The 20,653-nt window shown below is 37.8% G+C and overlaps 5 protein-coding genes across 5 annotated transcripts; 1 reads left to right on the top strand and 4 right to left on the bottom strand.

Moving 5' to 3' along the window:
• The first annotated feature begins 527 nt into the window (after positions 1 to 527).
• Positions 528 to 1,354, top strand: LOC140791198 (uncharacterized). Its single transcript, XM_073141611.1, has 2 exons — positions 528 to 652; positions 1,051 to 1,354. The coding sequence occupies exons 1-2, from the start codon at positions 528 to 530 to the stop codon at positions 1,352 to 1,354; spliced, it is 429 nt and encodes a 142-aa protein (XP_072997712.1).
• Positions 1,355 to 1,602: 248 nt separating this feature from the next.
• LOC140790314 (ubiquitin-conjugating enzyme E2 13-like) lies at positions 1,603 to 5,508 on the bottom strand. Its single transcript, XM_073140341.1, has 6 exons — positions 5,255 to 5,508; positions 5,053 to 5,155; positions 3,831 to 3,928; positions 3,644 to 3,744; positions 2,679 to 2,756; positions 1,603 to 1,785 (listed from the first exon to the last, which is right to left on the bottom strand). Exons 1-6 carry the CDS (start codon positions 5,301 to 5,303, stop codon positions 1,708 to 1,710), a joined length of 507 nt encoding a protein of 168 aa, XP_072996442.1. The 5' UTR covers positions 5,304 to 5,508; the 3' UTR covers positions 1,603 to 1,707.
• Positions 5,509 to 7,592: 2,084 nt separating this feature from the next.
• LOC140790313 (inner membrane protein ALBINO3, chloroplastic-like) lies at positions 7,593 to 11,930 on the bottom strand. Its single transcript, XM_073140340.1, has 6 exons — positions 11,702 to 11,930; positions 11,194 to 11,303; positions 10,742 to 10,816; positions 8,698 to 8,760; positions 8,461 to 8,564; positions 7,593 to 7,992 (listed from the first exon to the last, which is right to left on the bottom strand). Exons 1-6 carry the CDS (start codon positions 11,781 to 11,783, stop codon positions 7,983 to 7,985), a joined length of 444 nt encoding a protein of 147 aa, XP_072996441.1. The 5' UTR covers positions 11,784 to 11,930; the 3' UTR covers positions 7,593 to 7,982.
• A 1,731-nt stretch (positions 11,931 to 13,661) lies between these two features.
• LOC140790312 (uncharacterized) lies at positions 13,662 to 15,521 on the bottom strand. Its single transcript, XM_073140339.1, has one exon. The coding sequence runs from the start codon at positions 15,267 to 15,269 to the stop codon at positions 13,740 to 13,742; it is 1,530 nt and encodes a 509-aa protein (XP_072996440.1). The 5' UTR covers positions 15,270 to 15,521; the 3' UTR covers positions 13,662 to 13,739.
• A 2,499-nt stretch (positions 15,522 to 18,020) lies between these two features.
• On the bottom strand, positions 18,021 to 20,527 carry LOC140791475 (vacuolar protein sorting-associated protein 2 homolog 1-like). The gene is made up of 5 exons (XM_073142069.1): positions 20,141 to 20,527; positions 19,760 to 19,890; positions 19,360 to 19,464; positions 18,435 to 18,695; positions 18,021 to 18,323 (listed from the first exon to the last, which is right to left on the bottom strand). The coding sequence occupies exons 1-5, from the start codon at positions 20,175 to 20,177 to the stop codon at positions 18,186 to 18,188; spliced, it is 672 nt and encodes a 223-aa protein (XP_072998170.1). The 5' UTR covers positions 20,178 to 20,527; the 3' UTR covers positions 18,021 to 18,185.
• Positions 20,528 to 20,653: the final 126 nt, after the last annotated feature.

The raw sequence follows: 20,653 nt of genomic DNA on the forward strand, positions 1-20,653 counted from the left end.
GATGAACCTCCGGTCTACTGGTCTACTGGTAGATGGAACAAATATTTATTTCATAATTTTTTATTAGGGGGGTAAATATCTACTTCTTCTCACGTGTTAAATCACTAAATATTTTAACTTCCAACAATTAAAAAATAATTTGAAGAGTATTCATGAAAAAAAAAATCCCACGATTATCGAAAGAAATACGAATAAAAATCTTCGGAGGGTATATATATATAAACATAAAAGGCCATGGGTTACGAGACCATCTTGGGCCCCCATGGTGAGGCAGCAAAGCCCGGAAATCGCCGGCAATTATGGCCATGGGCATGGCCATACGGGTTTACTATTTAGGATGAAGTCAATAGTCGACGTGGACGCAAGTGAGATGGCTACTGCGTGCATGGCCGCCACCTTTCTTCCCTTCGTCCCATTCATCTCCTCCCCCATCTTTACTTCATATTTCCTCTCACGCATATCAATTATCATCCAAGTTTAGAGTCAGAGAGAGAGAGAGAGAGAGAGAGAGAGAGAGAGAGAGAGAGATGGAACGTAACCTTAACCCTGCGTTAGCGTACATAGTGGTGTACGTTAGAGACGTAGCCAAGTCCGTCGCCTTCTACTCCACCGCTTTTGGCTACAACGTCCGTCTCCTTGATGAGTCCCACAAGTATCTCTTCCTCTTTGGCTTTCTTGTTAATTAGTTAGTTTAGTAACACCCGATGTTTTAATTAAACTGTAAATAAATTTCTCTTTTTTATATAAATGTCGAACAAATACTGTTAAGTTAAGCTTAATTAGTTTAACAAGCATCGTTTGTTCAATTCGAATAATATTCTTATACGTCTTAAATTAATCTTTACCATATTCATCTAAAATAAAATTTGAGATTAGAGATTGAATTAATAGCTGCATTTTGAATTGGTAAATCTTGTGAGATTCATGTCTTTTTAGTGTTTTACTAACTTAATTTATCTTATTTTATATATATGAAAAGAGAGGTTTATTTGTAATATGGTTAAAATGTAGGGTTGTTATTTGTAATTTTGTTCGTTGGTGGTGAGTTAGGTGGGCCGAGTTGGAGAGTGGACCGACTACAATCGCGTTCACACCGGTACACCAAAGGGAGACGGATGTGATAACTGGGGCGGTGCAGTTACCGGAGTTGGGCTGGGAGAGGGGCCCAGTCGAGATCTGCTTCGATTACCCGGACGTGGACGCGGCGTACCGAAGAGCGGTGGAGAACGGCGCAATCCCGGTAAGCGCACCGGAGGCAAAGAATTGGGGGCAAAAGGTCGGCTACGTTAGAGACATCGATGGGATCGTGGTAAGGTTGGGGAGCCACGTCAACGAGCCACGTCAGACTCCATAGTAAATATCTGGATTTAGATGCACCAAATAAGTTCTTTTACTTATAATAAAGTGAAAAAGTTAATTAGAGTTTCCGTTCTACTTAATATAAACCAATTGATTTTTTCGCTATAATTATTAAAATGCCATTGTTATATATACATAGCTAAAATTACCTACGTATTGTGTGGCCCATCACTTAGTCTACTTCTCTAAAGATGTTAGATCTAATGATCTTAAATGGGACGAATGGTTTATTATAGAAGCAGCTACTAAAAAGGTTCTCCCCTCATAAATATCCTTTCAAGGCAAAAGGAGTACAAAGTTTTGCATTAATATTTTCCTTGGAACATTAACTCAAAAGCTCTCTCTCACTCAGAGCATCTCTTGTGATCTTCTCACAAGACGGCTGACTCTCTTCTTGAACTCAGCCCTTCTCTCTCTCCATTCCTTCTGCAACAAGCAATTAAGAGGGGGTTTAAAAAAGAGTTTGCGTTAGAGAAGATTTGGTGAAATATGAAGAGAGATAATGACGCTGAGAAGAATAAATAAGAGATATGTCGATAATTATATAGAATAATAAAAACATATGATCATTCGAGCTTTCCATTACAACAACTTACATCATTTCTTCTCAGCAAACCAACAAAACAAATCGAGCATAGGAAAAATTGGCTTGTTTTTTTTGTTTTTGTCTATTGTTTGACCTTCTCTGTAGCTTAATAGTTTCTATGCACCAACTGATGGGAGAAATACACCAGGCATGGATAACTCTCCCATGTCATCCTTTCGCCTTCGAACAATAAATTATAGACTTTCAAATTGGATTTCTCAACCCAAAGAAATTAAAACAGATCGTAAAATTTAGAGGATGTTTATACTTAAAGAGTATTTATCAGTTCTCAAAAGCAAGTATTAGTTGTGAACATTGCAGCTTCTCTATCATACAATTGCTTATTTTCCAACCTTGACTAAGACTTTGCAGAGCATCAATAGGTTTATCTATGATACAGGACATCAGGAGTATCCTGGAAGTAGTTGAGTTACCTTAACTACTTTTAAAGTATATTGCTGTCATATATTCGATTTTATGCATTATTAATAATGATCGACAATTAAAAACTGAAAGAAACTTCAGGGGTAATAGTTTGATATAATTGACATATAATAGCAGATCAAACTTACTTAAGGTATGTCAATTGTCTAATGGCCTAACTTTCTAATTTATCTGTCCAAGGCTTGTTATAGATTCTAAGTATTAGATTCATCCAAAAGGTGTCTCTGATAAATAAACTGAATCGAAGTGAAGAGATAAATTAGAAAGATAAGACAAGTGTTCTACTTACAGCTGCTTCAACATTTGCAGGAGATTCATCATTGGGGCTTGAAAGCATGGAAATGATGCTCAAAACAATGCTCTCAACCTGCATTAATAGTAAAAAAATTAACATATAGAACGATTAAAATCTCATCCAAGTTGTGACCACCAACAAATATCATCGACACAAGAAGTTCAGAGCGGTTCTATCACCGTAGCAAATCTAAGCTATCTATGTCAGAACAACTTATAAAACTGGAGAAATGAATGAGAATAACTGCTACTTCTATTTATAGTGTTAAAGATGATTGGCAACATAAAAAACAGTCTGAAAAGGAAAAGAAAAGTACAAAAATGTTTCCAGGGATACAAGACCATTGAACCCTACATTCTTTAGTATTAGAACTTATACTAAGATAGTAGTCCTGATCTATTTAGCATCTCAATCTGCAAAGTTGTGACACTGAGCATCAGTAGTAGGGTTTCACAAGAGCCCAGGTAAGGCTTCCGCTTAACAAACTTTAGCACGTATTCTCTTACGACAATAGTAGACCTATTCCCTACATGACCCAGCTAGCTTGTCATGAGCTCTGTTTACCTCGTAATCCCACCTTATTGCTACAGCTCCATTTGCAAGAGTACTTTAGCTATCATAGAAAATCTTGATAGCTTTTCCTTCTTTTTTTCAGTTCTCTTGCCTGATATGCCAACTAATGGACAAGGCAAATCACAATCTTTTCCTCCTAAATTAAGTTTAAATAATTGACTAGTTTGAGTTTGATGGGCCATAACATTTTATACATCATTCTGTACATAGATTCTTCATATTTGTTTACCAAGAATTTTGATTATTTCGTTAACTGAATCACATATCTAGTGTACCATATTTCTCTCCTTACAGAACGATGTAACTTTTATGACCTACAAGAAAGGCTATAGAGACAGCAAGCAGAGAAGCAAAAAACATGAACACCAGAAAAGTTCAATTATTACTGTGTGCACAGGCGTCCAGCGTTCACTTGCAAGCTCATAACCATTTGGATCGTCCCCAGGTGCATGAAGAATAGATATGCAAACTCGCCCGTCGGGATAAACTGAAGGAGCGTGACGACCAAGTGATATGAAGACCTCAATAATGAGATTAGCTAGATAAAAACAGGAAAACAAACTCATAACTAACCATTAGGATGCCACATCTCTGATGTAAACCTAACTGCAGGTGGACTATTAGGATAATTTTTTGGAAAGCTCATAATAGCATTGAAAAAGCCTCCTTCACTGCAACCAGGATCATAAAATTGGAGTTAAAACGCTGTAAGAACCAAAGCAACAAACAATTCTGCACAATCCAACTGACAATAAAGTACATAAATCTTTTCAAGCTTTATCTCAGAAACAACAAATCAAGAGCAGAATAAGATGGTGAAGCTGTGATCTAGCAATCTTTTAAATGATCTAATCAACATAAAAGCCTGAAGTTAACATTTGAATGATACATGTTTGACTTCTACGAACCACCAAACATACAGAAAAATCCCAACTGCAAACTATGAATAACAACACTCATTGAATTTTCTCATAAATAATCATCGCAATGCACGAAACTCCTTCGACCCCCTTAAAATCCCAATAGTTTTTCTTCATTTTCTCCTTCCTGCACACTTTCATCTACTTTCTCCTCACTTTAATCATGTCCAAGAAGCCATGAGAAAAAAAATAGTTTTAAAAAGTTTATTGAAAGTCAACCAAATGGATTCCTGACCATGATACGGTGCCTTCTCCTTCTCCTCTCTATTCAGTTATCATTTGATCACTTAAAAAGGATCTTATCATGCTTTAGCAATGAGTCATGAAAGACACCATAAGTTCACAGTCTGTATAAGTCAAAATAAGAGGCAGATCTTATGCAACCTAATAACTGAAACTTGTAAATAACAAGGAAGGAAACGAAGAAAGAAAATTTGGACACAATTGATCACATAGACAGAAATCAGGAAACCATCGTCAGGGAAATCTCCTCTGAGGCAGATGCCATCAAGCATTAAAAGCAGAATAATTTCCAGTTTTTTAAAAAGAAAGCAGAAACGTTACATAACTATGTAGCAACTACCAAGATTTGAGAAATTTATGAAGAAAGAAAGCAAGTTTCAGGGGCATAAACACAAACTCCTCTTCTCCTGAGTGCACCCCGTTAAAGCCCCAAGAAAGAAAATAAAGGTTCCAACTTTAGCAAGAAAAAAAGCCCTATATTGCAGAACATGTCAATAAAACGCCACCCAAACAATACAACGAATTGATCTACAAACAGTCCAAATCTCCAATAACAAGAAAGATGATCCAATATGACAACTAGAGCCAAGAGCATCAATCCATAATCCAAACTACCAGAGGTATTCACTCACTATAGCGTATCCGGGGGCCCGATTATGGTCACGCTCCACTCGAAGATGTTGCTGTCGTCAACCAACCCAGCGGAGAAGCCATCCACCGGATTCTTGGTAAGATCTGATCCAATAACAAAGGAAAAGAAACCTCAACCACGGATCGACCACAATCCGCAGAAAACCCTAGAGATCGAAGCCAGTTGGTTCAAGAATTCGGTACCTTTGAGCTGCTTCTGGAGGAGGAGACTCGCTTGGCTGTTGGCCGCCATGGCAGAGGAGGAAACGCAAGGGGAGAGAGAACGTCCTCGAATCCCAACGACCGTGTAGAAGAGTAAGAGACCGACCTTTGAAGCCGACACGGTCGTGGGCTATACAAGGATTGGAAATGGGTAGTCTACAGAGGATGAGAGGAGAGACCGAGGAGGAGGAGAAATGAAAGTATGAAACTTATAAGTAGAGAAATATACGGCAAGTGGCTTATGGTAAATTTCTTTAGTAGGACTCCATCATAGGATTTTTTTTATTTTTTTTCTTAGGCAAAGAACACTTTATTAATATCAATAAAATTGATATAAGCTTGATACACAACTACAACTTGATAATCTTTTATGGCATAACAAAGAAAATGCATAGTAACAACCTAAGTGGGGGGCATTGAGAAAATATTACATAGACAAAAAAAGAAAAGCTATGCATAGTAACAACCTAAGTGGGGGCATTGAGAAAATATTACATAGACAAAAAATAAAAGCTAGCTCCATCGTGTTCACTGTAAATTCGAACACTACAGTCCTGCAGCCTGCAGGACACTAGGAGGAAGCTGCAACGAATACTGCCAGCACCAACATTGGTTATCTCACCAACGACAACTAATTAACTAATTACGACAAGATAACTAAGTAAACTAAAAAAGCAACAAGCTTGGAGAGACAAATCAAATCGGGAAGGAAACAATAATATGCTCGGATGGGCAAAAAAGAACCTCCATTCGTTAGATCCCGATATAAGTGGTAGCAAAACATCCTAAATCTCTCACCCTCTCTCTAGAACCTATTCCCGTGGGCCGAAACCAATAAGTTGAAAGGGATATAGCTTGAGCTCCCTACAAAAGAGAGAAATCTCTACCCACCCTACATCTCACCACGCTAAGTACCCAGCAGTGAAGTGCAATCTGGGTTTAAAAGGAAGAAAAGGAAAAGAGCGTAGAAAGAAGGAGGGAGAGAAAGTCCTAACTATCTTAGTCGAGAAAGAGGCATGTCCCCTCCTAGCCAAAAAAATAACTAGGGTTTTTCGCAAAATGATAGATGACTCTAATACATTAAATTTTTTTCTTTAGTAATCATGAGCCAGCATATTAATTATACAATAGATAACTAGGTCGTCTCTTCTAAGAAGTGGAAACCATACTATATTTGAGCATTACTTATTTTCTTTTTCATTTCTTTTGAAGGGGAGAACGAATTCCTATAATGCTGCATGTGGAGTAAATATGACATTCACGAGTCTCATCATCAAATCATGATGTCTTTTAGGGTCCACCCATTTCTAAGCAAACTCAAGAGTTGACAAATATAATTCCCAGTAAATCTCGACCATTCTTTATCCAACTCACGCTCTACTAGGCATCAAATTAGCACTCATTTTAATGACTATTTTTTTTCTTTTAAAAAAAATTCCCTTTTTGACGATCTTTTTTTTATAGTAGGCTAGCTCAGAATCTTGTCCAATAGCAAGATGATAACTCGGCAAGTCAGTCACAAGACAAGGGTCCACCAATTTCCAGATTGGTTTGATGATTCCATCCTTATATGTTCGTATGCACCAATCGTATGGTTGGATGAGCGTAAATTATTAATTAATAAATAGTAACCTAATTAAGCCCAAACAATGATGAAACTAATCAAATAAAGTGGCTTTTACCACCAATTATTGCTAATTAATAGCCCAATTATATCTTTATCATCCACGTCAACACCTGTTTGCCATAGTACAGCAGAATGGTTGTCGTGGGGCCTACTAGGAAAAGAAAAGGAGAAAGGCAAACTTGCTCGACCTTCATAGTGGCAGAGATGGATGGAGATTGGTTCACACTTCACACTTACCGTTTACCGAAAGAAGAACCATCCATCAGAAATCCGCTGGTGTCTATCTCAATCTACAGAGAAAAAAGAAAGAAAGAAAGAAAGAAAGAAAGCAGAATGAGATACAGAAACTACCACTCACACCAATTGGAAATAAAACTATACAGCTGGGCCATAAGGATGAGAGATTGACTGGGAGAAAGAAAGTGAATTGATATGCTGAAGTGAAAAGAGTTATGAGTCAACCTGTGTGACGAGAAAAGAAACAGAATCCAATTTTAGATGCCGATGTAATCTTCGCAGTTCTGATGGACATCTGTTAGTAGCAATGCAATAAGCATCTGTAAAGGAAAGGAATTCCTGGTGGCATCTCACAGCAAAGATGGAATCCTGCAACCTTCTTTTGTCCGCAAAGTGTAGTTTGATCTGGAACTCAGTAGAAGTCAAGGCAGTTTGCTTGCTTGATAAGAGATGTCAGCCAGAACAAAATCTAATATTATGGGCCTCAAATGGCAAACTTATGATGGCATGATTACAATTAATATGAATATGTGTGGTGGTAAATGGTAAGTAGAAAACAATATGGTACAACTGACTGCCAACAATAATGGGACCGTGCAAAGCATTAGGATAAATTTACAAATATTTCTCCGAAAGGCGAAAGCTAACAAATTTTGCTCCTCTCTCAGCTGGGACTTGTGATGATTCAATTGCATAGGATGCATATTACTCACCGGATTTTAGAAATTGTCACATTTGGTCTAAAGACTACTGCACTGTGCGCTTCCTTTTTTTTATCTTTCGCCTTTCCTTGGTCCAGGATAATCTGGAACTTGTTTCCCGCCGGCTGGAACTGTAAGCCTCCTCTCAGACATCACTGCCACGAGGAGTGAGACAAGTAAGCATTATATATACAATTAGATGTTCTTTTAAGAAAAAAGTAGTTCATTCAGATTGTAACCAAGTGAACTCCATGGAAATGAGGAATGAGGTGCACAATAGTGTGCCAACTTCACAACAAGAAAGCAATACAAGTACACACTCAATGAGTTCATTTACTAATTTATTTATTTTTAAGGAAAAAGTCCATAGACTGCACGCTAAATGAGTTAAAAGGGGCAATGATGCACCATCATTTGACAAAGGGAAAAAATAATTCTGCATAGCCAAAGTTAAGTAGGACTCGACTTCACATATCCTCTTAGTTTTGTGCAATAAGAAAATTCTACTTGAAGACAACTTCACATGAGTTCTATTTCCCGTAACTAAGTACCAAGAGCCTTGCTAGCTGTAATTATAGAAAAAGAACACTGTTGTCACCAAAAGTAAACACCAAGTTACCTACCAATAAATTGACAACCCTGAAGGCACGGACAAAGAGAAGTAACCAATCATAAAAGGAAGAAACTTGAGTACAAGCAGTGAGTTCTTTGCAGATGGATCGTCACACTGCAGTTAAACATGATACAAGTTAAAATGTTTAACCAATATAAGGGGGAAAAAGGAAAAGAAATATAAAACAACAATAGCAAACAAAACTTTGCAAAAGGTGAATTTCCATGGACCCGCACTCAGAAACAACCAGAAGCACAGGTGAAACAAGGTATGCAATGGTGTCAGACCAACCTAATGGAGGATGTCCATCCTGCAGAATATATGTTAACATCTGTCAGACTGTCACTAAGGATATTGATAATCAAAAAGTTCATCAGATTTAGCATTCTTCAGCTCTTCAACAGGTCTACCTTGAAAGAAACATAAATATGACAGGCTTTATGAATTCTTCAAAAAGAACAAAATAAAACTTATGATGGTAGTGTAGCAATTTGAAGACACCTTACTTAGCTTAATGAAAAAATAAATAAATAAAAAAACTAAAGACTTCGGTAAAGGTGAAGGGGCTCCCAGGCAGGGACGTCTGGCAGAATGATTAGCATCCTGCCCCTTCAGCTCACCTTAAGATGAGTAAATCTAAGGGATGGCAGCAAATTGGTGCATATTCTACAGTAAAATAAGTCTTCGTGTCTCAACATGGAAATACTTCATTAAAACAAAAGGAATGAGCCAGGAAATGCTGGCACCACTTTGCCTAGCAGCATGTAGTTGGGTCTCCCAAAGAAGGAATCCAGAAAATCCCTTCTGTCAGCAACCCCTTCCCTAAAACTTGACAAGTCAACATGTACAGTTACTAGGAAAAAAACGTCCAAGTCATAAAATAAACAGTTCAGTGATGGGCCTCATTTGCCATATTTGAAAGTGCTTGATATGGACCAATCCATACAGGTATTGTCGCCAAAGTAGGGAAACAACATATCAATGACTACAGGCAGCTTTAAGGCAATAAATTAACATCTTAAGAAGATGCACCAAAAAAATGCCCATAGAGACAATAATTGAGCAGAAAAAAAATATCATAATCTGGTAAAAGAAGCAAAAGAAGACAGAAAATTATCTTGTACTGTACTTAATATCTTGGGGGAAGAAATTGCAAAATGATTAAAAAAAAATCACCCATCTGATTACACTTTCAGAGGATGACCATTAGATCAGAAGATAAAAGCTTACGAAGCTGAAGTACTACTAAACAAAGCATTCAGTGGAAATGAACTTTTGTGACACAGTAAGATAAGTGAAGTGTCCTCTGCAGTCATATATATTTGAACACCCTGCTCCTTTGAAAGCCATGGCATGAAAACCGTTGGTGAGACAATAATTTTACCCAAGTAAACATAAGAAGATAATTTTTTGTGATAGAAGAAAGAGCAAGATCGATGACCATAACAGTTAATCATTAATAAGACCAACAAAAGAAAGGTAGGATAAAGAAATGTATTTGTAAGGTCAATATGTAGAAAGAACCAATTAAGTAATTAACTAAACATAGGCATGAAAGAAATTTCTTTTGGACATAGTTAGAAACAAATTGACCAGATCTAGCACAGTTTCTTAAGCTGGAAAGTACTAGAGTGCAAGTACTACATTCAATTAGCCCAGCTCAGTCAAGCAACCCTTCTAAGAGGATAAAGCATAAAGAGGAGAGGTGCCACTTAAATGTCCTTTCGTCATTAAATGGAGAGTACTGTAGAAACCAGAAACCACATTAAAAATAGCAGAAAGTGCATAGGTCTAAAAGGATTAAAATATGAACACCGAAAGGAGAGTAAAAATAAAAGCAAATTAAACAACATGAGGGAGATATAATATGAAGATACCAGTGCTTATATAAATGAGCAGTCTCAATTTGTACTCTGTCCTAACAAGAGAAGAAAAAACACAATAAATCATACGAAGCTTCTTTTCCAACAAAAAGAAAAGCACATAAATTAAGCAAGTTAAAAAATTGTAGTACATCACTACTAGCTTGAGGTCACCATCTTCAGCTATGCTGACAACAAGGGAGTGCTTTAACTCGGTTTCCCCCCGTCCAAATAAAACTGCATTGTGGCTGGGCATAACAAACAAGAGAAAGATACCCATATTGCAAGATCTATCTATTGTGGCTGGGCATAACAAACAAGAGAAAGATACCCATATTACAAGATTAGTGAACGTTAATGTTTCCTGTAAGTTAAGAACTCTATTTTGCATGGTATTTTTGAAGTTTGAGATAAGAAATTAGAGTAAACCTGATTGCCTTTGTACTTCTCTTGAATTGCCTTGATCTTTGGTTGCAAATTTTGCATTACCAAAGTCAATTCTACCTACAGAATCAACAAAAATTGTCAACCAAAAAGTTGTACAACATAAGCTGCTTGCTAGAGATGGATTTTTTTTTCTTTTGAAAAGTCCACAGGAAAATAATTTCACAAAGCCTATAAACAAAAGGTAATTGAATGATGAATGCATAATAGGATGTGAAGTTCTAATAACGACTTCTAACTTTAATGGCCATGCAATAAACATCTTCCACAAGCAAGAAATTGCACAAAGATTGAAATTCTGGACACTGGTGTTTGCCTCTCCAGCTGATAAACTTTCTAAATTAATTTCGAAAGGTGCAGCTAAATAGTACAGCAAATCCAAGAACGCAATCAGGACAACTTCTTTTCACATGAGAAAGAACAGTACAACTACCCACTTGCTCTGTTGTCAACGTAAGGGTTGCAATCTTTACACCAACATGAGAAGAATAATGGCAAAACCATAAGCATACGACATATGTATAGCTGTAAGACCATTGTTTAGCACCTGCATTCGAAAATATATCATGTTAGCATAATCCTCTAGGAATCAATGGATTTGCATACATGCTTAGCAGTAAAATCCAATTCATGCGAAGTATTAACTAAGCTACCACTTGAAGAAGAAACGTACAGCTGATGTGAAAAGATTCTTACTAATCCTCAAGAATTCAAAACCAGATTGGATGCAAAATCTACTGCCCAAACATATTCCAAACCCCAAGGAGACAAATCTACACAGAAACTAAATATGTAATCTAGAGAAAGAAAAATCAGTCCTCCAATTTTTTTCTTCTAATCTTATGATTCAAAAACCTCCAAATTCTTAAAAACACAACGAAATTATAGTAAGAAATAACTTGAGGACAACTTCCATCGCCTCCAATATGAACCCAAATCACCCACCGTTCTTTTGAACCACCGTAGTGGCACCTGCTCTGACAGAAGTAAAAGTGTTAGCAGAGACGATGACAGAATCGGCAAGCATGTACAGGAGCCCCTTGGTAGTTGAGACAGATCCATGTAAATCCACCAAGGAATCGACGGTTGAGCGGAGGTATCTCCTGGAAGATTAGCTTGACATCCATTGAGTGGAAATCCATTGCAACGATAGGCCTCTGTGGTCGTTTGAGTGCTGTTATCCGTATGAATAATGCATGGGTACGTCAAATATACCAAAATTTAAAATACTATCAATAACTTATTAGGAATAAGCATTCATTATCATCTATAATCATTACACTTAATTCCTTTTCTGAACAAATACGAAAATAAAAATAAGGATAGCAAAGTTGCGGAAAAAGAAATGGACCCTGAAATGTTCTAACTCTTAAGATACCAAAGCAATGGAACATCAAATATATGATATCAAATGAGAGTATGTCGATGTCTATGCCTTATGCTACTAAAAGCAACAGTGCATCAATCGTGATGTATTTCCTAAATTTCTCATACAAAAATCTCAATATACCAAAATTCAGGAATCTGCGCCAATAATGCTGCATAAAGTGGGAATTGCTATTTATATGACAGTTCCTATATCTAAAGAATATGTATGGTATACTACCTGAAAACATACATATATTTGTCATGACCATGTGAATTTACCAAATTTGTAAAGCTGTTCAATTACTGGTTTGCAGTGTGAATAAAACACAACAAACAAAATTCAATTATCAATGTCATCCAACCAACTAGATCATTACTATTCCTAGCAGCAGTAATAAAAAAAATCACATCATATACTTACATAACAAGTTAACAACATGTCACAAAATGAGTACTTCTCTAATTTAGTTCCAACAAATAGAAAACAAAGAATGGAGGTACTAACAAAGGCCAATGGCATGTGGCTCTGTAACTGGATACTTATACTTCAACTAAGAAGTGAAGACACCATAGAAGCAAACGCAAATTAGTTGACCTTCCACAACTACCAGAAAGCAGCACATTTATGACATACTGAACCATGTCAACTGTCAGATTGACAAGTGTAGACATATTAGAGGTATCAGATGATAGACAACGGTAACATAAGCACCAAATAGATTTCACAGACTCTCAGTGCCAGTGCATTTTAAGTTTTTAATGCAGGACATTCTAAATAATGTGTAAGCTTCAGGTAAAGCTAGAAACTAAATAACACTTAACAATATAAGACAGGGAAGGTAAAAAAAATGTAACAAGGTAAAGATGACATATTGCTTGGCCAATTTAGCAAATAATCTCAATAAAATTTTAGCAGACAACGGAACAATAATACACAGCATGCTCGCTACGCAAGTAAAAGCAGAAATATGAAATAATGGCATATTGGTTTCCTTAGATATAAATAAGTGCAGTAAGTGCACGGAAAGGATGACTATTAACAAATCGAACAAATAGCCAAAATAGATGAACCACAAAAAATCTAGGTCAAGTATGGATTGCTCATTCCACTCAAATAATAACTACATATTCCAGACCATCCATTGCCAAATTCCATCTAATGAAATAGTAATACATATGCTCAAGAACTCCAACAAAACATTAACAAGACCCTTAGCAACAGATATTAATTGGCAATGTCTGTCTGAACAAACTAGCTAGATTCTTACTTAAAAGCAGGTGGGAGGGACTGCAAACATATCCATGAGCAAAAGCTTGCCTATAAAAATTGGTGGTAAGTGGGAAAATGTGACCTCCATCTAGGCTATTCATATCTAAAATAAAAGAAAAGGAAAATATCCGAGAAACATACTGTGTAACCTGTACCATTTTCTTGAGAACTTCCAAGTGTGTACCAGTTGAGTGATCTCGGAAATTATTCGAATCAATCATGGCAGCAGATATGGGTAGTCAGCAAAGCTGAGTTGCAAAAGAAGCATCAGTGGAGCAATTCAACTTCATTCCATTAATATCTTTTCATCATACAAAGTTAGTGAACAATGATGCCTTTTTAAAGTTAACATAAGTTCATTGGCTCTAGATGAGGGGGCCGCATGCACACACGAACTTCATGTTCCTCTGGTCCAATGCTGTGTTTAGGGACCATTATCTCCAACCCTGTTCCAGATTCATCATAGTATGCCTCCAGCTTAGCATCTTCAGGAATCCGTGTAGCCAATCGAATTTCCCTTATGAATTCCCCTGGAGGACAATGCTCAGGAGAAGGGTCTGTCAGCTTGAATGTCCTATCGTGTCGTTTAATATAGGGCATGCGAGCAACACTGAGACATGATACCTTTACTATTCCATGAGTAAGGGTATTCCTCCAAGACACCTTCACTCTCTGTAAATCACAGAAAGGTAAGCTAACCACTATCAAGTAACCCTCATCGTCCTCATATATCGTCTTCGCAGCAGTCACGGGACCAGATGCATGCCTCATCACACCGGTAAATTCATTTATCCATGACAGTTCAAATGTGTGAACGTCCATATCTTGAGCCCTGTCTAAATAAGAGTTACCAGCTAAGCAACAATCCTCATCCATTGCATGGGGGAAGAAATCCTTCCTGCGTTTGCTGGACATAGAGGAATTGTCTGTTCCATCCCCAGAATTATGATTTGATGGTTGTGTTGACAAATTGAGACCAGAACCATTAAGAAGTTTCTTCTGATAGGGATTCAGGGTGCTCTTCACTGGGAGGGATGGTCTCTCGAGCTCAAAATCCGTGCTCGGAAGATTTCTCCACGACCCAAAATCGCTAGCCTCAAGCGGGATGGAGAAATTAAGCTCCCGTCCAGTAAGCTCCACCCACTTCTTGCGATCAGCCTCAGGAACCACCGACAAATTGGGTGACCTGACTAGTTCGATCCCATGAAGGCACTGCGGATTCGACAAACCTCTATAATGCTTTCGCTGCATCCTATGAGATCGCACAAACCCTTTTTCCGCACTAAATGGGAACTGCGGCTCACCAAGGCGAGAATGCCCATTCATGTAGCTCCGCAGCTGCATCTTACCAAGAGCATTCTCAGGTCTCTCCTTAAATACCCACATATACATATTCTCCATGTCATGCTGGACTAAGAACACATCAAGCCGGAGGTCTGACTTGTCAAAACCTGACACCCCATTCGCGTCCTGGATTACCTTCGCCTTTGATTTCTCCGACAAGGCAGGCTTGAAATAGAAATTGAAGAAGAACCAAGCGCCCCAGATGCTATCCCCCCTCTTCGCGCACTTGCGGCTGCCACTGCCTACCTTCGGAAAGGCAACGGCAGCGTCGGAATCAAAGACTTGCGTCCCGAGACTTACGTCCAGCATCTCGCAGGCATCGGATCCCCACGGCTGCGACGGCGGAGATCTCTCCGCGGAGAGAGGAAGGTTGATGTCAGGGGCGCCGGAAAGCGTGCTCGGTTGGAGCTGAATCAAGAGCTCACGGTCGCAGTCCTCGTAGGAGTTGACTCCACCGGTGGGATCCATGGAGAGGTGGGTGGAAGGGTGGTGGTTCTCCATGGATAAGGTGGTGATAAGGGATTCCCCCATGGCTCGATCTCAAATCTACCTCACAAATCACCAATAGCATCGCACAGGAAACCCTAGATCCATCTAAGGATTCCAAAATCGACGAATCCAATGGCGAAAAAAGGCGAGATTTTTTCCGACCTCTAAGATTAACAACACCAGAGATTTGATTAGGGGAAGGATCTCGTTAAAGGATTGCCTTTTTTGGTTCGAATCCAAGCGAGGAGGAAATGTGTCGTCCCCATCTCGAGCGTTTCCGTTTCCGTCAGAGATAACAGCGGAAGAGAGAGAGAGAGAGAGAGAGAGAGAGAGAGGAAAACGGTAACGGTTGTTAGAGAGAGAGGAAAACGGTAACGGTTGTTAGAGAGAGAGGAAAACGGTAACGGTTGTTACCGTTAATTGGAACAACCTCCACCAGATGGAGCCGGCCTCTGCCGTTAGATGACGGTGACGGCGTATTAAAAAAGCGGTGTCTGATCTCGCATCTCCTCAATCATGGAGGAGTCGGTCAAAAAAGCGGTAGGTTGTCTTGAGGGAGCTCTCCGCCTCTATTCTACACTGACAGAGACATTGATCTTGAGATCTTGGATTAAATTAATCATAAAGCAAAAGTTGTTGTTGATAAATTTGTTAACTTTTTTTAAGGATTATGAGAATAAATTTGTTAATATAGCAATATCATAGAAGAGGTTAAATTGACTCCTTTGACTAACCCAAAATAATATAGGGATGGATAGTAAATAAAAAATTTAATACAAATTATGAAGTCCAATTTAAATATCATAGTCACTACTGTACTTTAAGAAATATTATGATTAGGTAAAACTTATCTAATCATGATTAAAACTGAAATTAGTCTTTGGAAAAAGACTATTTTAACCATATAATTATTGTTAAAGAGTTAGAAATTATAAACATATTTATTATATAAAAGAGGTTAAATTTAGTCATAGAACATACCCACGAGAGTGATAAGTAGACTCATTTATTTAATATTTCATCTTAGGTTTTTCCCTACTTCGTTAGCTTTTGAAGCAAAGGAGTCCGAGTCAAAGATAACAAGGTTGGGAGAAAGAGTTCATCCTTATCAGATCATAAATAGAAGGTGGGGAATGAGAATGTCAAAGGGCAACCCATTCAAAGTTTGGCAGCATGGTACACTTATCATCAACTTTGTTGTTCAAGCAAGAATGCTGCAAGACATAGCATCAAAAGAGAGAATTTTATAGTGAACTACTCCATCAATACAATGTATGTCATCATATATATATATATATATATATATATATATATATATATATAAAAGCACTTCAAAATGGACTATCTTGTACATTACTGCATTCTAAGACAATAAAAAAGTGCAAATTAAGGAGTGGAGGTATCCATCATCTTTACTAGACCCAAGTGCATGATTGGTTCAGTAGTGCACTGCAGCTGTTGTTAGAGAGGGTTAGAGTGGAGCACTCACATCTAAGCCTTTCACCTTTTTCCACTTTTGGATGTGAAGAAGTTTTAAGTTGGGAACACAATCAATTAATGCATCTGACCTCATCAAAATCTCTTTTACCTGATTCAGTGTTCACAAACCAGTCCCACTTATTGAGTTGGAAGCTCTTGATGCTGGCCTCACCGCATTACAAAAAGCCGTCCAATTGTTTCACTAGCATTGAGGTTATAACAATCCATGGCTCAAACGTAAGGGAAAAAAAAAATTGTCAAGAAAACTGTGAAAATAGATCCTTGCAGAAGAAAGATACCTTACATCAGATAGAGATATAAAGCTGAATGAAGAAAGATACCTTACATCAGATAGAGATATAATAAATATCTGGAATTAACAGCTTATTGTTGTTGTCTTCGTTGATCTTGTTACCTCAACAAATGAAGTCCTACTGCACCTTTCTTGCCCAACAAATTCAAGTCTCCTGTCTCAGATTATTCACATCTTTCTTCTCCATGACACCTCTGGCTTTGTTCACAAGAAGCCTGTCTGAGCTCCTATCCACAGATTCCACGCTGCCCAAGTGCCCATTAACCAAAGAGCTATCAAATTCATTGGATTTATGGTTCCTCAACTAGTATAGACTGCATTTAGTCCATATCTGCAACAGTTAAAATCAGTATAAAATCAGAACTGATGCTTTCAGCATCATGCAAGTACATCATCTTATTTTGACTTCATCTTCTGATGCTCCAAAGCACGAGAGTGAGGCCACTATGAGAATCTCAGTCCTGGAGGCTCGTTGTCGTGAAACTCAATTGTGAAGGATTCTTTTGCAGCTTCCTGATTGCAGAAATTCCATACTCTCTTGCATTAATGTGTGGCTCTACTCTCATTCGGGATGTCCTTCCGTGGAGTCAGGAGGGCAGAGGACAATGCCTAACAGAATCAGGAGGCATAGCTGGTTCAACAGTTGCAATAACCGGTGAGAGGTAATCATACAGAAGCAACACAAGCTGAAGGATTCATGAACTTGGGAGGTCGTTTTCAGTTGTTCAAGAACCTGTAATCAATAAGGTGTCCCTACATATTGATGCTTGACATATATCTGATATCTTGAATGTACAGAGAATAAAGTTAAAAAAAAGATGCAAATTGTTCCTCCTTGGATAAATAGATAAAACATATCCGCTGAATATCAACGGTCAAGAAGTCATTCATTCAATAACCATCTAATAGCTGGAGGTTGCTGTCAGGCTGAAAGGTACTAAATAAGAAGTATTTCAATATACTTGAAACGGCAATCAGAGAACCATGTTAGTAAGGGTACATACTGAAAATGATGATAACAAATATTATTGGAGCCGGATGGCAGATTGTTGACAAGCCCAAATTATTTCCAGAAAATAAAACAATAAGATTCATAAATTAAGTATATATCACCCATGTACATGGCCCGTTTGTTCTCGTAGACTTCTTCAGCTTCTCTATTTTAATTACATTTTCCTAAGATTGTCTAACCTTGCCTGTAGGTCATCATCTATCCCACCATCTTCGTGCCCACTTGCTTCAGCTTGGGCAACCTTTTGCGGTGCTGCGGGAGCAGAAATGCCAGCTGAGGGCACCTTGACAAGCTTTACGAACACAGCAAATACACATCAGTACAGTCTTTATGGAAAGAAAATACTAAAATAGATTTAATCTAATGAGTTGAAATATTTAAGGAAAAGAAAAGGAGAGGTCACCTCATTATTGATATCAATACCAATCTCATCAAGAACCTGGCTCACTAGCTCTTCTGTTTCTTCCTCTTCCTCATCCCCTTCCAAGGCATCATCTATAGCATCTCCCATGACCTCACTTACCATTTCCATCCTCTCATTCTGTCTCTCAAACTCTATCATTATTCGCTGCAATGCTGGTAAATTCATCTGCCTGTTCATTTGTCCCATGGCCTTAGTGACACCTTTCATAGCATCACCCATTGCTTGTGTTGACTTAAGTGTCTGCATTGTTAAAAAATTCACTTAATTAGAAAATTAGTGCCCAGGAAATATATACACCAAATGATGCAGAACATACTACTAATGATCTCCACTCGTGATTCTTATTCTTACTGTCGAGCACTAATCTAGAATTCTAACTATTCATCTAATCACATAGCATTGTTAACAATTTCCCCATATGCCAGCCTACTCCCAAAGACTGCAGACTCTACAGAGGTCTCTGTCATGGAAGTGCTCATATATGCTCCATTAGCACAACTAATTGTAAAAAGAAGTTTCATCCATTTCATTTTAACTTGTTTTTTCGAAAAAAAAGAAAGATACTTGCAAGCTTGTAAGTACATCAAACCCATTCTCTATATCATGACCAACTTGACAGCTTTGTTGGGTAGGCCGAGATTTGCCATGCAGATGTGGATTTTAAATTTGTTTGCTTTATCTTTTATTCGATCTTTTCAAATTGGAGATCAGGTGGTGGCCAATTCAGAATAGGATGTTAACCAGCACCTTGTCAGTCTATAGAAGGCAAGAAAAAAGTAATGAAGGCATTCAAGGAACTAATCTCAAAATTAATGACAAGAGCGCATGGATCTTAAAAGGCTTCATTCTCAATCACTATGAGAAAGGACAAGTGACAAAAAAAAAAAAAAAAAAAATAGAACACCTGGACTCTAAGAGAAACTCCTTGAAGCTGTGATTTGAGCGCATAAAACTTTGTAATCTGATGTCTTGTCCGAATAAGGTCCTTTGCCATCACTTTTACAGCTGCCTGTCACAATTACAGACACCAACAGAGAAACATTATTTTGACAATTACAAAGACAAAAGAGAAATAGACAATATGCACTTTACTTTACTGGACAATATAACCAAATAATCTAGTTTGGACTTGCATTTTATCAAACTACTTCAAACTCTAAAGCACCAATACATCAGAATAATACTGCAATTCAAAGGCAACGTGAGTATCATAAAAACTATGCAACACATTACAACAATTAAACTCAAAATTTACTAAGCTATACCATTATTTAAGAGTTACTAGCATTATTTAAGGGAATTACCATTTGACCCTGCTTAGCCGTCTTCTTGATCTCCGCGATAAGCTTCTTCTCCTGAGTTTGCAATCCTTGCCTCTCCCTCTCTATCTCCCTGATAGATTTGTCAAGCATTCTCTTGTTCTCCCGCAATAACTCTGCCAAAATTTTGATAAAAAAAAACCCTTTCTTGACATCTAAGCTGACAATTCCAGCAAAAAAATGTATCCCAAAAAAATCATAAAAACCAAAGTTTTTCTCATGAAATTTTAAAATCAGATCCGATTCTTAACATCCCAATGACCAATTAAACCCCAAAATATTGGGGAAAAAGAAGAAAATTAAGGTTCAATATCGTCATAGATGACAAGCGATAGCTTTCAATTCGAAATCTGAACGAAAACTTGCCTGCGGGAGTTTTACGGCTGCCGAAGAGAAAACTCATGGTGGATTGCAGAGATCGCTAAGATTTCTTAGCTCCGTTTCTTCCTTTTATCAGATCGATGCCTTCACTTTTTAATCCAAGTCGTAGTGGGAGCATGCCGTGGACGGATCACGGACTCCTTGAGGAAAACAACGCCGACTACTAGGAAATCCGGATCCGATGATCGAGTCTAGGTTGAATTCGGGTTCGGACTCCGCTATTTTGATTAAGATTTGCCTGATTACCTCATCGTAAAACTAGTTTAAATAATTAAAATCCTGCAAATTTTTATAACATATGTGAGAAATTATGGAGCATATGTTGCGCAATAAGATTATTTTTTTAAAAGAAAAGGTATTTAAGTAGTGGCCATGTTCATAGTCAACATCTCTTGCATTTAATTTAACACCTGAAGCATCCTACCAACTCGATCGATGACTTAGAAAATTTGTTCACCTAATTTTAATTTAAATGGATTTGGAATGTTACATCAAATT

Source organism: Typha latifolia, chromosome 6, assembly GCF_019914945.1.
Source record: "Typha latifolia isolate L0001 chromosome 6, TyphaL0001v2, whole genome shotgun sequence".
Taxonomy (NCBI): Eukaryota; Viridiplantae; Streptophyta; class Magnoliopsida; order Poales; family Typhaceae; genus Typha; species Typha latifolia.